The 15980-nt window shown below is 41.1% G+C and overlaps 1 protein-coding gene across 4 annotated transcripts; it reads left to right on the forward strand.

Moving 5' to 3' along the window:
- The first annotated feature begins 517 nt into the window (after positions 1–517).
- LOC107384021 (MAM and LDL-receptor class A domain-containing protein 1) lies at positions 518–15900 on the forward strand. Of its 4 annotated transcripts, none has more exons than XM_070556106.1 (38): positions 518–1058; positions 1566–1727; positions 1844–1896; positions 1977–2042; positions 2272–2501; positions 2571–2649; positions 2778–3175; positions 3404–3959; positions 4034–4230; positions 4306–4692; positions 5514–5806; positions 7412–7677; positions 7874–7924; positions 8002–8139; positions 8206–8462; positions 8536–8620; positions 8718–8795; positions 8930–9055; positions 9127–9380; positions 9452–9536; positions 9617–9829; positions 9912–10040; positions 10135–10391; positions 10463–10547; positions 10619–11233; positions 11311–11448; positions 11675–11931; positions 11996–12080; positions 12139–12345; positions 12432–12566; positions 12659–12912; positions 13037–13121; positions 13186–13392; positions 13491–13699; positions 13778–13931; positions 14001–14281; positions 14830–14959; positions 15469–15900. In XM_070556106.1, exons 2-38 carry the CDS (start codon positions 1651–1653, stop codon positions 15609–15611), a joined length of 7260 nt encoding a protein of 2419 aa, XP_070412207.1. In that variant the 5' UTR covers positions 518–1058; positions 1566–1650; the 3' UTR covers positions 15612–15900. The 4 variants fall into 4 exon arrangements, with proteins under 4 accessions (XP_070412207.1, XP_070412208.1, XP_070412206.1 ...); XM_070556107.1 differs by having other exon boundaries at positions 1617–1727; XM_070556105.1 differs by lacking the exon at positions 518–1058 and having other exon boundaries at positions 1383–1727.
- Positions 15901–15980: the final 80 nt, after the last annotated feature.

The following is a 15980-nucleotide window of genomic DNA, read 5'->3' on the forward strand; positions in this document are numbered from 1 at the left end:
TTAAGATTTTACATGCTTTGTAGTTTTTAAACTAAACAAACATTGCACTAGTCGAAACTATGGACATTATTCTAACTTGAGACCATTTACTTCTGCAGCAGCTTTAGAAAACATCATTTCAGTTGTAAAGTTGAGATCTGATCAAACGTGTGCTCTTCCCATATCTTTGAAAATCTGGTATCTTTTAGATAACCTTATATTATCTCTGTTGTTAAGATCATAATCCTTGCTTTTGCACTGAAAGTCTCACAATGCTTCAGATTTTTAGATGTTTCAGGTTTTGAATCTAGTGAAGCCCGCATTTGAGCTTTCTAATAAAGACCTGTGTCTTGGTTTAAAGGTATTCATACTTGTTGTGGGTCACCCTTTTTATTGGCGCATGCGATCAAAGCTTCAGAAATGTCACAATAAATGGTGATTCCTGACAACGATCTTTTCTTATCATTGTTTCAACCCTTGTTCTCAAAGTGCTAGAGGCTATCCGATAGGCATATACCAAATATCCTCGTGCAAATCTATCTAAGCTGCTCCTTTTCTTACAAACATTGTCCAATCACAATGTACACGTGCTTTCGCGTACCTACTTACAAATAAGGAGCGCACATGTTACACCTAGACTTACGTTTATGCTTATCTTAAAAGCAATGGTGCACTTAGTGCTTACTGGAAAGGAAAACATGACGTAAATCATGCAGTAGTTTTAGCTTTGACAGGTCATACAATAAAACTCTGATTTATTTGTTTGTTTTCTGAAGGAAAAAGAGAAGCTTTTTTTCTTGTTTTCCATCATGCAAACTTTATTTTTAAAACTTGTCAGCTTACAGAAATAAAGCCTACTGTATTTTAAGCTTTTTTTTTATTTTATTCTATTCTATATATCGTTTTAATTTTAGTTGTGGAGATTGAGCACCCTGAATATTTTTGCTGCTTCCCTGATTTAAAACAGCTGATTTGAATGAATGCTCAGCAGAAGCCTGATGACAAGAAGCTTATATATATCAGGTGAGCTGCAGGTGTGAAATCAAAATCCTACAGAGCAGCCATCTGTCTCAGTAGGGGTAAGTACTTCTCCCACCAAAAAGTCACTATGACCCCAGAGATTATGCTCATGTTTGACCTGTACCAAATTTACATGAAGCTGCTTGTTGGAGACAAAAAAATGTCCTATCAGACTTTTGACAGCTACCTCTTTTCAGACTAAATTTATTAACAATGTTAAATCGGTTCTTGTTTAGATGCTAATTAAATTGTATTCTGTTTAAGAAAAGAGGTAGTTTCGAAGCCTTTTTTTGTTTAGGTTTTATGAGTTTACTTCGGTTCAATGCTTTATGACCCAGCAATCCTTAACTCTGACCTCATCCGTCACCGTTCTCTGAAACAGTTGGCTGTGCGTTTGGACTCTAAGAGCTTTGTCATGCCGGGTCCAGCCCTTTGCGTTTGTTAGTCACTGTCTTTTCTCCAGCTCCTGAGGTGTTTACCTGCTTGTGTGGACATATATGTGCTAAAGCTCATGTTCACAGGACAGGGTTGCTTGGCTGAAATGTTGCAATAATTTTCTTCTGCAGTGTGGTTTTGTGACTGATGCTTCTCCTCATCGTGCACTTTAACGAGTGTAGGAGCAGCTGAAAAGCTGCCATTGAAGGATCAGCCATGCTTGGGTGCATCCAGGCAGAGTTGTTGGTGACTTTGGCTCTGGTCATTCTGGCCCACACTGGAATTAAATGCAGGTAAATTTTAATTAAGCTGATTTTCATGTCACAGTTAATTTTGATCAAAAAAATGTTTATATGGTTTATTTATAATTATGTGGCTCTTTAAATTCACTGGTATTGTTTCATTTCAGAGCTGAAGGTGACTTACTATCAATTACTTTACCAGCATGGAGTGGCACATCAGGTAGAGTATTCAGTTACTAAACAAAACTGAGTGAAAATGACACACGAGACAACATTTGATTAATCCCTTTCCTCCTCTAGCCCATGTTGTGCAGTGTTTCTCTAACAAACATGAGACTTGTGACTGGACAAGCAGCCAAAGAACAGGTATTAAACATGTTTTAATGAATTTCTGTTAAGCTCTAAATCATTGAAATGTCTCATTGGGCTGTGATTCTGTCAGGAGTACCCTGATTGTGAACGGCTTTTGTTAATTTTAGGTGGTGCAAAACAATATTTGACATCATTTACATCCACCTTAAGGATGAGATCAGACTTTCTAGGAGTGGGTAATTATGTTTGAGCATGCAATTGTGTTTTTCCTTCCTCTTCTCAGCTCTAGGGGATGTAAAACTTGACACTCTGGAGAGCCATCCATTGGAATTTGTGGGTGAGGCCTGTTTGGAGTTCTGGTATCTGGCCCCGGTTGCATCGCGTGGCTCTGAGCTTCGTGCTCTACTCAAAAGCAGCACTGGTCTTGTGGAAATCTGGACATCCCCTGCACTCCCCCGAAATTCATGGAAACAATCATTTATATCCTTGACTATCTCTGACCCAGGCTCACAGGTAAAACAAGCATAGTATAAAAATATTGAATGCACTTGATGTATAAAAATGTTTAACTTTTATTGCCAGATTGTTTTTGAAGCTGTCCAAACAGTGTCCCTAGACTGGACTACACTGAGATGGGTTGGTGTAAAAGGAGGCCCATGTGGTGAGTTTGTCTTGTCACGCTACCCAGGGATTTTTGATAAATACATGAATGTTTAATTTGTCTGTGATCCAGTAAAATGTAATAAATTCACTCATGCATATGAAGTGAAACTTGTTTCTCTCTCTCAGGAAACCCGTGTGACTCTGCCACTGACTTGTGGACAGACTCCTCCACACGCTGCCTCTGTTCTGCTGGCCAGCTCTCTTGCTTTCCTTCTCCGTGCCCTACAAAGCAAACATGTGGTCCTCAAAGGGGAGACTCGAATGGAGTTGCAACCTCTGGGGTTTGCACTGTACACAATCACATTCACTACACCACCTTTGATGGAGTAATGTTTGGCTTCATGTCGCCCTGCTCTTACGTGTTGGCCAAGACTTGCTCACCCACTGAAGTCCTGCCCAGGTTTACTGTAGAGGTGATCAACAAGCAGAAAGAAAATGCAGATCTACCAACTATTCAACAAGTGGTTGTGGAGCTGGGGAATGTGAGACTGTCCATTCTTAAAAGCCAGTCAGACTTTATTGTGGTGAGTTGAGGTTGTGTGGGTGTGTGTGTGGTTATCAGATAATAGAGATCCCTAACTTTAATATCTCTGAGCCTGTAAAGTCAGATTTGGGTTCTTGAATAAACAATTTTCTAAATGTTATTTTATTCCAAAGATTGATGCTTACTGGTTCTCTAAAGGGTGTCTCCTGAAACAGTTAGATTCTGACTTGAATAAGAATCACAAGTATCTATTTTTCTTACATTTCAGGTTAATGGTGTCTCGAGGAAGCTTCCACTTAACCTTGACCATGGCACTATCAACGTTCGAAGCAACACTGAAGCTGTAGTACTGGAAACTAGCTTTGGTCTGTCTGTTTCATACAACCATGCCGGAAATGTTCATGTCACTGTGCCACGTCAGTATTCCGACAGAGTCTGTGGATTGTGTGGAAACTTTAACTTCCTGAGAGGAGATGAGTTCACAAAGTCCGATGGTACAACTGCTGAAGATACTTCAGCTTTTGCTGAAAGTTGGAAGACTGTGGATACTGCTTCCTGTGAAATCCTTCTGGTGCCTCAGCTGTGTGACCCATTGCTGGAGGCTAACTATGGCAGTGAGCTGTATTGTGGACGCTTACATTCTGGTTCTGGGCCCTTTCCTAGTTGTCTATCAGTTATTGAGGCAGAGAGCTACTTTAGAGCTTGTGTCTCAGGAATGTGTTCTGGTGATCAAGCAGTTCTTTGTGAGACCTTTAAAGCTTATGAAGATGTCTGCAGACGGGCAGGAGTTGTTGTAGACATGTGGAGGAACTCGACAGTCTGTCGTAAGTCACTATGTTGTTTGAACTATTGGAAGTTGTGACCATCTTTGTGTGTAACACTTTGTTTTGCACTCTAGCCCTTCAGTGCAACGAGAACAGCCACTATAAATCATGTGCTGAAGGCTGTCCTGAAGTGTGCTCCATTCTAGACCTACCCAGTCCCTGTGGAAGCTGTGAAGAAAGATGCGAGTGTGATTCTGGCTTTAAGCTCAGTGGGGACAACTGTGTCTCAAAAGAACACTGCGGATGCTGGCATAAAGAAAAGCACTATGCGGTAAGTGAATACAATGCAGGATGGAGGAAAACATATTTCTGAATGCCAACATCAAACTTCTTTCTTTCTCTGCAGCACGATGAAACATTTGTGGAGGGAAACTGTGTGCAGCAGTGCCACTGCATGGGTAATGCTGTGCAGTGCACTGCAATGCAGTGTGGAGATGATGAAATTTGTAAAGATAAGGATGGTGTCAAAGGCTGTTTCCCTTTAAAACCTGCCACCTGCAGTGTTTATGGAGATCCCCATTATATCACCTTTGACAACTCTGTCTATGACTTTCAAGGAGGTTGCAGTTACACACTAACCACTACCTGTGGTGAACAGAGCTCTATCCAGTTCACTGTAACTGGATTCAACATGCATCCTACCACTCGATCTTTCACCAGGTCCAAGCTTCAGGCTGTCTCTCTACAGGTGGCTGACCTGCACCTCACTCTGAATCAGACCAGGGATGTCTATGTAAGTTATACACAAGGTACTTGAAAGTGTATTTTCTCATGTCAATAATAGTTAGAGATTTCATGAATTGGCAATCCATTATTGGTTATGACTAAAATATTATGAAGCCTGATTTATACTTCTGTCTGCATCGGTATGGAGACACTCAATGCCATTGTGCATCGGCACAAGGGCTCTGACAGGCTCGCAGAGGGTGACTGAGACATGCCCAACTTTTTAACTGTGGAAAGTGATGGACTGCAAGCTTGTGATTAGTCGGAATGCGGCTTTCTTTAAATTTGTCACCAGCATCACCATTGCCCCCTCAAAACATAAAGCTATTTAGCAGCAGACATGGAACATTGTCTTGTAGAAAAGGTCCAAAAGTATTAACGTTCATTTACCTGTGACAGAAAGAAATATAAGACACACAACAAGCACGTGGGTAGAGGTGGCGATTGTATGACGAGGTGGAGGTGGATTGGGAACAAATTTGTCTGCATTAAATGCTCTCAAATGCATAAACGTAATGGTAAATACACTATCTTGGACTGGATACGTGACTTTAATGGTGGCAGGACACCCCGGAAAAGCGCTATGCCCTCTGTTGTCCTGGCGGAGTCACTTTGCAACACTGCCAAGCTAACGAATATGTCTGGAGGGACAACGTCTTCATCAGTGCGTGTACGCGACATAGAACCTGAGCTGATGGTATAAATCAGACTTAAGTTGATTGCAGTTATTTTGAAACTTGCAACAAATTCTGACCTTACACTTTTTTAGTTGTCAAAGGCCATCTGGCTTACCATGAAAATCTGAAATGTTTGAATTTTTTTTTTTAGGTAGAAGATGGCCTGGTCAGACTCCCTTATTCAACAAATGGTACATTTGGCACAATGTGGATCTACAAGAGAAGAAATTCTGTTGTTTTGAAGACTACTTTTGGATTGAAAATGGAAATAGATGGACACAACAGATTGTTCCTGCAGGTAGATGAGAGCTATAAATATGAGCTCTGTGGACTGTGCGGCACCTACTCTGAATATCAGGGAGATGACTTTTTAATGCCAAATGGTCTAATTGCTGCTGAGGCATTTGAGTTTGCTGACAGCTGGAGAGTGAACAACAATTATGTGTGAGTTACTTGTTTTACTCTTAATTCCAATTCTGTGCAGATTTTGGTACAATGTTATCAAAGCTGTTAAAGTTTTTAGAATTTGAATATTAGTTGGAAAAGCTAAAAAGCATGTTATACATTCAGTTGCACCAGTTCAGTCAGAATGTTACTATTGACATGAGAATGGTCCGTAGGGATGGGTACCGAATTCGGTACTTTTTAAGGTACCGACAGAGTTCCATAGTACCGACCGAGCACCGATTCACGTCATTTGAAACGGTGCCTCGTTTCAGTACTCGTCCTTCATAACGAAAACTTGCCAAGACGGTTGCGCATGCGCAAGAGCGTTATGCAGTCGTTCGCTGCGAGTTGTAAACAGGGCAGCATGGTAGAAAGAACACACGCTCAAGATTGGGTCCACTTCACTAATGTGATGGGTAACTGGGTGATGAAACCAGCGACAATGATCTAAGTGAGACATCCTCATCTTAATCTGCGCCCGTAGGTAAATAAAATGTTCAAAATAACGTTACCTTGATATGTTAGCTTTCGTTTTGCTAATGGTGCGTTCGCTTTCTCCTCGGAACTCCGAATTTCCGACTAGAAGAAAATGAACGCGCTCTAAAGTTTGGCTTCACTTTACTAAATGCGACGGGTGATTGGGTGAAGATGAAACCAGTGACAATGATCCAAGTGTGAGGCATCATCGTTTTAATCTGCTCTGGTAGTTAAATAAACTGTTAAAGATAACGTTAGCTTGATATGTTAGCTTCCATTGCCACCGTTATCGGCTAATGGTGCACTTGCTTTCTCCTCCGAAATTCTAACTTCCCAGTAGGAAAAATCAAATGAAAAGACTGCAAACGGAATGAAGATACACAGTAAATTTAGTTCACAGTAAAGATGTTTGCTTCAGTTAAATTATCAGCTTATAAAACTACAAGGACGATGTTAAAATACAAACAGTTGTATGTTATTTGTGATATTTATCAAATATTGTTATATATTGAGAAAAATATATATTTAATTATAAAAGATAATTAAAATAATATACACTCAAAAGTATCAAATTGGTACCGTTAAGTACCGATTCCAAGGTACTGGGAATTGGTACAGAATCTATTCAAATGTCAAAGGTACCCATCCCTAATGGTCAGTTTCATGATTTCTGCTACTTATTCTCATATAAAGTAGGACTGCAGTAGAAAGAATAAGCTAATGTCTCCAAAGGAAACTAAAACAAAATCAAAGTCTAGCCTGTCTTTGTAAAGTGAGTACATAGAAGACCAATTTTAATTTGAGGTCTAGAGCAAGGGGGATTCAAGTCCTGGCCTGGAGGGATGGTATCCAGCATGTTTTAGATTTAACTCTGTTAACACACCCGATTTCCATCAGCAGGTAATTAACAGGCTTCCGTAGAGCCTGATGAGCTGCTAGACGGGTGATTCAATGACTGACTCAAGTGTTTGATACCGGCCATCCGGGCCTGTAATTGAATGCCCCTGGTCTAGAGAAATGAAAGCCAATTTGGAAGCTTGAATCAAAATAATTTTTTATAACAGTCATGTTTGGGTAAATCTTACTGAAAGGCAATGTGACATCTTTTAGCCCTCTTTTCCACAGGTGCATTGCCCATCCCAGTAAACCCAGAGAATGTGTTGGTGAGGAGAATTATGAGGCTGACAGGGAATGTTCAGTAGTTCTGGGAGATGCTTTCCAGGCCTGCCATGAACACATTCACCCAACAATCTACCTGTCAAGCTGTGTATATGACTACTGTGACACAAGTGGTGACAGAAGCACACTTTGTGAATCAATTAAGTCATATGTGGCTGCATGCCAGGTTGTAGGAGTGGAGCTTTCCAACTGGTGGATTGGTACAGCTTGTGGTGAGTATTTAACCAGTGTAAGCACATTTGAAATGTAGAAGGGAAAACCCCGTGCAACTGCGCATCTGATGCACACTGCCAAGTGAATTGGAAAAGTTTTTTTTTTTTTTTTTTTTTTTTGCAAGCTAGTCAGTAATTACTTGAACCTTTCAAAAATGGTAAATTATTTTTATTTCCCTCCATCTTTGAAATGCAGCTGACTCTTTAACCACGGGAGCTCCAACAACCCCCCATCCAGATCAGACTTGTAAGGATATGTTTGATGGTATTTTGTTGCTAATATGTACTTAATGGTTCATGCCATTTTTGTCTTTGTACTCTTAGTGTGTCCACTCGACTGCAATTTTGACATGAATATTTGTGGATGGGAGCAACTAATTCAGGATAGTTTTGATTGGACAAGACATTCAGGGCCCACCTCATCAAATCTGACTGGACCAAACAATGACCACACCACTGGAGGTAATCTTTATTTTAATATTCACATTTCCGTTCTATTTCTAAATGACTTAATACTTTCTTCTCTAGAGGGATTTTACATGTACATTGAGGGAGATGGCGTTACCCATGGAGACTCTGCTCGCTTGATGAGCTCGGTGTGCCATTTTGGTGGTGCACTGTGCTTGAACTTCTGGTACTACATGCATGGTTCAGCCACAAGCATGGCTCTCAATATTTACCTGCTTAAGAATAATAGAGCAACAAAACTATGGTCTGTAAGAAATAACCAAGGACCAGAATGGCGTTTGGCCAGTGTTGATGTCATGGTCTTCAGTCCATTTCAAGTGAGATGAAAATATGATCAACCATCACTGCATTGTTATTTAAATGTTAATGATTGAAATTATCATTTCCCAGATCATAGTAGAGGGCATAAGAGGCTCTGATGCTCTATCAGATATTGCCATCGATGACATTTCCATCAGTTTAGGCTCTTGTTCAGGTGAGGCTCTTATTTAGTGGGCAGTGTAGTCATTTGTATACTGTACATCTATGTTTAAAGTTAACTGAATCCTTAATTCAAATTTGTGCCAATTCAGAATTTCTTAAAGAAAAAACCAGCCAGGCTGCAGCTATACGTCCATTGGCCATTGCAGAAGTGCAATCTTCACAGCAAAGTAAGTAAATTAGTCTTTCAGAAGTTCAAATGCAAACTAAAGTGATTAAAGAAAAGTGGTTATGGCTAGATGTTATTTTTTTTTTAGAAAAATGCACAAGTGCCCTAATTGCTTTAACACAATGCATTCTTTAGTGTGCAGTCTTGACTGTAGCTTCAACAACAATCTGTGTACCTGGAGTCAGATGACTACTGATGCTTTTGACTGGACCAGAAGCAGTGGTTCTACCACTACACTGGCTTGTCCTGTTGACCACTCTGGTAGCAATACACTATAGAATTTATATAAGATGATGGATTATATTTTAACTGTTGTTTCCTTCTCTTTCAAGGGGATTACATTCATGTTGAGGCCAGTAGTGTCACATGGGGTGGTACAGCTCGCCTAATCAGCTCAGAATGTTCAAATACTGGTCCTCAATGTTTGCAGTTCTGGTACCATATGTATAGCTCCAGTAATACAGTAGGCCTATACATTTACCTGCTTCAGAACAATGTGGCTGATGCCATTTGGTGGAAAAGCAACAACCAAGGCATTTTATGGCGCTTGGCCCAAGTCAACTTTAACACGGCACAAAATTTTCAGGTGAGTGATCCTCGATGGTGTCTGGCCATATTTGACAAACTGAACCAACTTATGAGATATTTTCCATTAAGGTAATAATTGAAGGACACAAAGGTTCCAATGACCAGTCAGATGTTGCGATTGATGAAGTAAAGCTCTATTCTGGACCTTGCTCAGGTAAGAACCATGAATAAGAAAAAATTCCAATATGAAGTTTACAGTTTACAATTTTTCTACCAAGTTCTTATCTATTGCAGGTCTAAGTGAAGTTATTGAACCACATAAAACTCAAATAGATGTAAGGAAAACTGTTTCGCCAAGTGTCCAAGCACCTACAGTGGTTCCTGAGCCTCCTGTGCTGACAGTTGTCACTGGAACACCAATTCTACCCATACTCAGTACCACCACTGTGGCTCCGGTGGTCCACCCCGTGCTCAGCGAATCCACGGCAGTCTTTGTGATCCACCCCGGTATAGCAATGACTCATAAGTACTCAAGTACCTGTTAAATTTGCGATACCCCTAGTGAATAGCTTTACTTTGGACTCTTCAGGATGCCAACTTGGCTGTGATTTTGATACTGACTTTTGTCAATGGAGTCAGCTGCTCACTGATGTGTTTGACTGGAAGAGGCATAGTGGTCCCAGTCGCACAACTGGTCCTTCAGATTACGCAACAGGAAGTAATTCAGCTGCACAATCGTCTTGTACTTATTTCAATTCACTTAGGCTCAATGGTCATGATTATAACTTTGTTTGGTCTCCAAAACCCTCTAGGAGGTCATTACCTATACATTGAAGCAAACAAAACAACAATGGGGGACACTGCTCGTCTCATCAGCTCGCGATGTTCAAATACTGGCCCACAATGTCTGCAGTTCTGGTACCATATATATGGTTCAGCAAACACTATGGGCTTACACGTTTACCTGCTCCAGAACGGTGTGACCAATGCTATATGGTGGATGAGAAACAACCAAGGGAATCAGTGGCACCTGGCTCAAATAGATTTCAATACAACACAAGACTTTCAGGTGCGTAATTGTTGATGTAAACAGAAGTTTGCCATTTCTGATATTTCAGACTTAAAGGAATTTCTATTCAGGTAATAATAGAAGGACACAAAGGCTCAAATGAAGAGTCGGATGTTTCAATTGATGATGTAAAGCTTGACTCTGGACATTGTTCAGGTGAGAATCGTGTTCCAAAATGTATCCAATATAGTGTAACAGTTCCTAATCAAAGTACTAACTGGTTGCAGGTTTAATTGGAGGTACTGAACCACATCCAGCCCCAGTTCTCAATGCCACGACGAGGGCCCCAGTTCTCAATGCCACGACGAGGGCCCCAGTTCTCAATGCCACGACGAGGGCCCCAGTTCTCAATGCCACGACGAGGGCCCCAGTTCTCAATGCCACGACGAGGGCCCCAGTTCTCAATGCCACGACGAGGGCCCCAGTTCTCAATGCCACGACGCGGGCCCCAGTTCTCAATGCCACGACGCGGGCCCCAGCTCTCAATGCCACGACGCGGGCCCCAGCTCTCAATGCCACGACGCGGGCCCCAGCTCTCAATGCCACGACGCGGGCCCCAGCTCTCAATGCCACGACGCGGGCCCCAGCGCTCAATGCCACGACGCGGGCCCCAGCGCTCAATGCCACGACGCGGGCCCCAGCGCTCAATGCCACGACGCGGGCCCCAGCGCTCAATGCCACGACGCGGGCCCCAGCGCTCAATGCCACGACGCGGGCCCCAGCGCTCAATGCCACGACGCGGGCCCCAGCGCTCAATGCCACGACGCGGGCCCCAGCGCTCAATGCCACGACGCGGGCCCCAGCGCTCAATGCCACGACGCGGGCCCCAGCGCACTCCCCAGGTATTATTTTGACTCATGGATTGCTCTTACCTTGTTTGATGCTGCCCCAAGTGATTTAATTTTTTCTCAAACTCAAGGATGCCAACTTGACTGTGATTTTGACATTGGCTTTTGTCAATGGAGCCAACTGCTCACTGATGTATTTGACTGGACGAGGCATAGTGGACCCACTTCTACCCCTCAGACTGGTCCCCCTCTGGATCATACATCAGGAGGTAATAGTTAGGAAATTTATAATTTTCTTGTACAGAATTCATTTAAGCTCACCTGTTTTGATGATGATGATGATAATAATATTAATATTAATAATAATAATAATGCATTTAATTTAAAGGTGCCTTTCAAAACCCAAGGTCACCTCTCAAAACATGATAAAACTTGCACAAAAATAAGAATAGGATAATTATAGTATAATAACTTTGTCCCCCTCCCTTCCCCAAGGAGGTCACTACCTTTACATTGAAGCTGAAAAAGCAACACTTGGGGACACAGCTCGTCTCATCAGCTCAAGATGTTCAAATACTGGTCCTCAATGTCTACAGTTCTGGTACCATATGTATGGTTCAGCAAATACTATGGGTCTTCACGTTTACCTGCTTCAGAACAGTGAGTCTAAAGCCATTTGGTGGAAGAGTAACAACCAAGGAAATCAGTGGCACTTGGCTCAAGTAGGCTTTAACACAACACAAGATTTTCAGGTAAGTAATGCACAAAGTGGCTCGCTATTAAGATTCTTCAAACTTACAGACATTTTATTTAAAGCTAATAGTTGAAGGACGCAGAGGTTCGAATGAGCAGTCGGATGTTGCAATTGACGACATAAAGCTTCATTCTGGACTATGCTCAGGTGAGAAACTATTCACATTTTGTGCATTTACAGTTTTATAAGTGCTTAATTGTTGCAGGTCAAAGTGGCGTTACTGCACAACCAACTCAAACGGATCAAAGGACAACCGTTTCTTCAAGTTACCAGGCACCTACCACAGTTGTCCCTGGACCCCCTTTGCTCCATGTTACAAATAAAACTCCTAATTCCCCTGTGCTGCAAGTTTCAAAAGGAACCTCAGCGGCGCCGGTGGTGAGCGCCTCCACGGCGGCGACGGTCCAGCCAGGTATATTACTGACTCATTACAAGCACTTCGGTTCCCATTAAATTGCACTGCCTGTGGTTTTGATTTCTTGTTTGAACTTTGTCTAGAATGCCAACTTGATTGTGATTTTGACACTGACTTTTGTCAGTGGAGTCAACTCTTCACTGATGCGTTTGACTGGGAAAGACATAGTGGGCCTGCTCAAATTCTAAGTGGCCCCACTTCAGATCACACAACAGGAGGTGATTCAAACAATTTAATTTCATTTATACTACCCAGTATCTGTCCTATTGGTCTTAACTTGACCTGTTTTTTTTTCTTCCCCCACTGAAAGGAGGTCACTACCTTTACATTGATGCTAAAAAAGCAACACTTGGAGGCACTGCTCGTCTCATAAGTTCCAAATGTTCCAGCTCTGGGCCACAATGTCTTCAGTTCTGGTACCATATGTATGGCTCTGCTGACACAATGGGTCTTCATGTGTACCTTCTTCAGGACAAAGCAATGTCAATATGGAGAAAAAAGAATGACCAAGGAAACATGTGGCATTTTGCTCAAATTCACTTGATAACAACTGCAGCATTCCAGGTGAGCAGTTTGAATTTTTTTTTTGTCCTTTCCAATGTTTTTTTAAAAGGACAGAATAGTCTCGAGTGACCTGAAGAATGGAATGTCATGTGAGATTAATCAAAACACCTATGGCATATTTTAGGTCATTGTTGAAGGACGACTAGGTTCGACTGAATTGTCTAACATTGCGATAGATGACATTATACTTCACGAAGGATTCTGTGAAGGTATGTTTCTTGAATCAGTTTTTAGTTATACTTCCAACATCTTAACAATAATTCCATTTTACAGACTCTGTCGAACCATCAACTACCAGTCCAGTTAAGTTGAGTCCTGTAATTAATTCAATACAGTCTCAAATAAGTGGTTCTCAACCTGGATCGTCTTCAACCACTGCTAAACCAGAGTTGACAACACTAGCTCTAACCAATTCAACACCTAGGCCAAATCTCTCAACGGCTAACCCTACAACTCTGCAACCAGGAGCACTTGATACAAGTAAGCTGGATTCTTAATCATAAAGGGGATGTAGAACTATTCTGCAGAGACTGTCTTATTGAATTCTTGAGATAATTGACTAAACATTTGCCTCTTAGCACCCTCTTGTGCAGAGAATAGCCATTACACCACCTGCATTCCTAAATGCAGCCCAACATGTGCCTTCATGCATGGCCCACCAAACTGCAATGTCAACAAAACTTGCACTGCAGGTTGTGCATGTAATGATGGCTCTGTACAAAAAGGGAAGTATTGTGTGCCTATACAAGAGTGTGGCTGTGTGGACCGGAATGGCTTCAAACATAATGTGAGTGGTCAAAATGGACAATGACTTAAAATCATTAAGTACTTGCATTGTTTACATGTAATTTTTGACTTCTTCCAGTTCAATGAAGTGTGGTACACCAATCACTGCAGTCAGAAATGTGAGTGTAATGGTGATCGCGGCCGTGGGGCAGTTAACTGTCATGATGAGGGGTGTGGTGATGACGAAGTCTGTCTGCAAAGTGAAATGGGCCAGTATTACTGCGCATCTACAGGTACTGTAACAACCCAAGTACATGATCAAAATCTAAATTTTATGTCTTAATTAAAACCTCCTCCCACAGACTTCAGCGAGTGCACAATCGAGGGGGACCCAGAGTACAAAACGTTTGATAAAATGAAGCATGACTTTAAAGGGATGCACTTGTATGTGCTGGTCAGGACCAAAAACCTGCCAAGTAACCTTCCTGAAATCTACATAGAGGGTACCAATGCATGTGAGGAACAAAGCGGCCAATCCAATGAAGAGGATGACGGCAGTCAGTCTGAAATGGAACGATTTCAGGAGCTTAAAGTCACAGTGTACAATCTTACGGTGGTGCTCAAGCAGAAACACAAGGTGTTTGTAAGTATTGAAACTTTTAGAACCTGTTTATACCTTGGTGTGAATCTATTTAAAGGGATACTATGCAACTTTTTCATATTTTAAATCATTTTCTTGAACCAGCATGTGCTAAAATGACCCTTTATAGGGTTAATGAAATATTACTCAGACCCCACCGCTCCAAGTTGCCAGAATATTGCGCTAGCAACTTAAGTTACCGGGCCGCTCCCCAATGATGGGAGGAGCTATGGAGTGGAGCTGACATTGTGAAGCTGGGGTCTGCTTCATGCATGTTAACTGCATGTTACAAATGGTGAACAAAGTTCATTTGATTTTTCTGATTGAACGCTCTTTGAGAAACTGATGAAAGCTGGAGACTTTTCTGCAGTTAGATTAAGGTGTTAAAAGACAACCTCACAGCAAGGAGAAGTGTAACATTTGGTTTAGTGGATTTATAACTGACACTAAAACATGCTAAAATAAAGAAAAATGCATATAGTATCCCTTTAACTTGAGACGTTCATGAATTTTTCAGCTGATTGCACTGCCTACTACTTCTCTTCCTCCAGGTGGATGGACAACAAATTAAAATTCCAGTCTCTCCAGCTCCTGGCCTTAACATCCATGAGCATTCCTCTCGTATCTACCTGAGAACTGACTTTGGTTTTTCTGTGGAGTTCAGTTCAGACTGCAAAGCCGGTAAGTGCTTTGGACAAAATATCAAAATGAGTACAGTTTCATCTTAATGTAGCGATGTGGATTAGTTACATTTATTAAAAGATCAATAAGATTTAATGTTCCATATAAATATGAATCATCAATCTGGTCTTTTAATATTTGGTTTAAACTATTCAGGGAACACAATTCATATTAAGACAAAGCAAAGTCTAGTTTATAAGGATGTAGCTATGCTACAAACGTCTAGCTTACATTCCATTTCATTATCTGTTATCTTGTGCAACCATTTCACCCATAATTTGTAATTTATAATTTAGAAATATAGAATTAGATTAATTTTTATAAACTATATCCTTGACTCTATCTTAACATGAAGTGTGTTCCCTGAATAATAAAACAACCTAAGGTAATATTAAATCTAATATTAAAAGACTAGATTGATATTTATATGGAATATCACATCTTATTGATCATTTGATAAATGTAGCTAATCCACATCGTTAAGCATCAACTTTTCTGTGTTCTTGCAGAGATCATTCTACCGCATTTCTACAAGAGAAGGGTGGAGGGCTTGTGCGGAAACTTTGATGGCCGAAAAATAAATGACAATGTGAAACCAGATGGCACTACGGCGAAAAGCATTCAAGAGTTGGGGGAAAGCTGGAGAGTTTAATGTGATGCGTTTTAGAATCGTTACAAAATAGTTTTCATTTAGTCTATTTGAATTATTGTTCACATGAAGCACTACACGTTTATCTGGACTAACAAATTAACCTGAAGGGCAGGGGTGGTTGGGTGCTGCTTTTATGCCTTGCTTGTGCAACTGCAAGATTGCCAGATTTATGTTTTCATCGTACAAGTCTCTGGAAAGCCTTGTCAGTAATTTGTTTTGATGCATTCAGATGTTGTGAAACCTTTGTACTGTATTTATTTGAAAATCATACTAAAGTCTTTAAATTGAATTGGTATCCCTTGAGTATTTTTGTAAACTGCATGCAATAAATGGTGTAAATTATTTTAATGTTTTGAAACCTGCTGGCTT

This window comes from Nothobranchius furzeri, chromosome 11 (genome assembly GCF_043380555.1).
Source record: "Nothobranchius furzeri strain GRZ-AD chromosome 11, NfurGRZ-RIMD1, whole genome shotgun sequence".
Classification (NCBI taxonomy): Eukaryota; Metazoa; Chordata; class Actinopteri; order Cyprinodontiformes; family Nothobranchiidae; genus Nothobranchius; species Nothobranchius furzeri.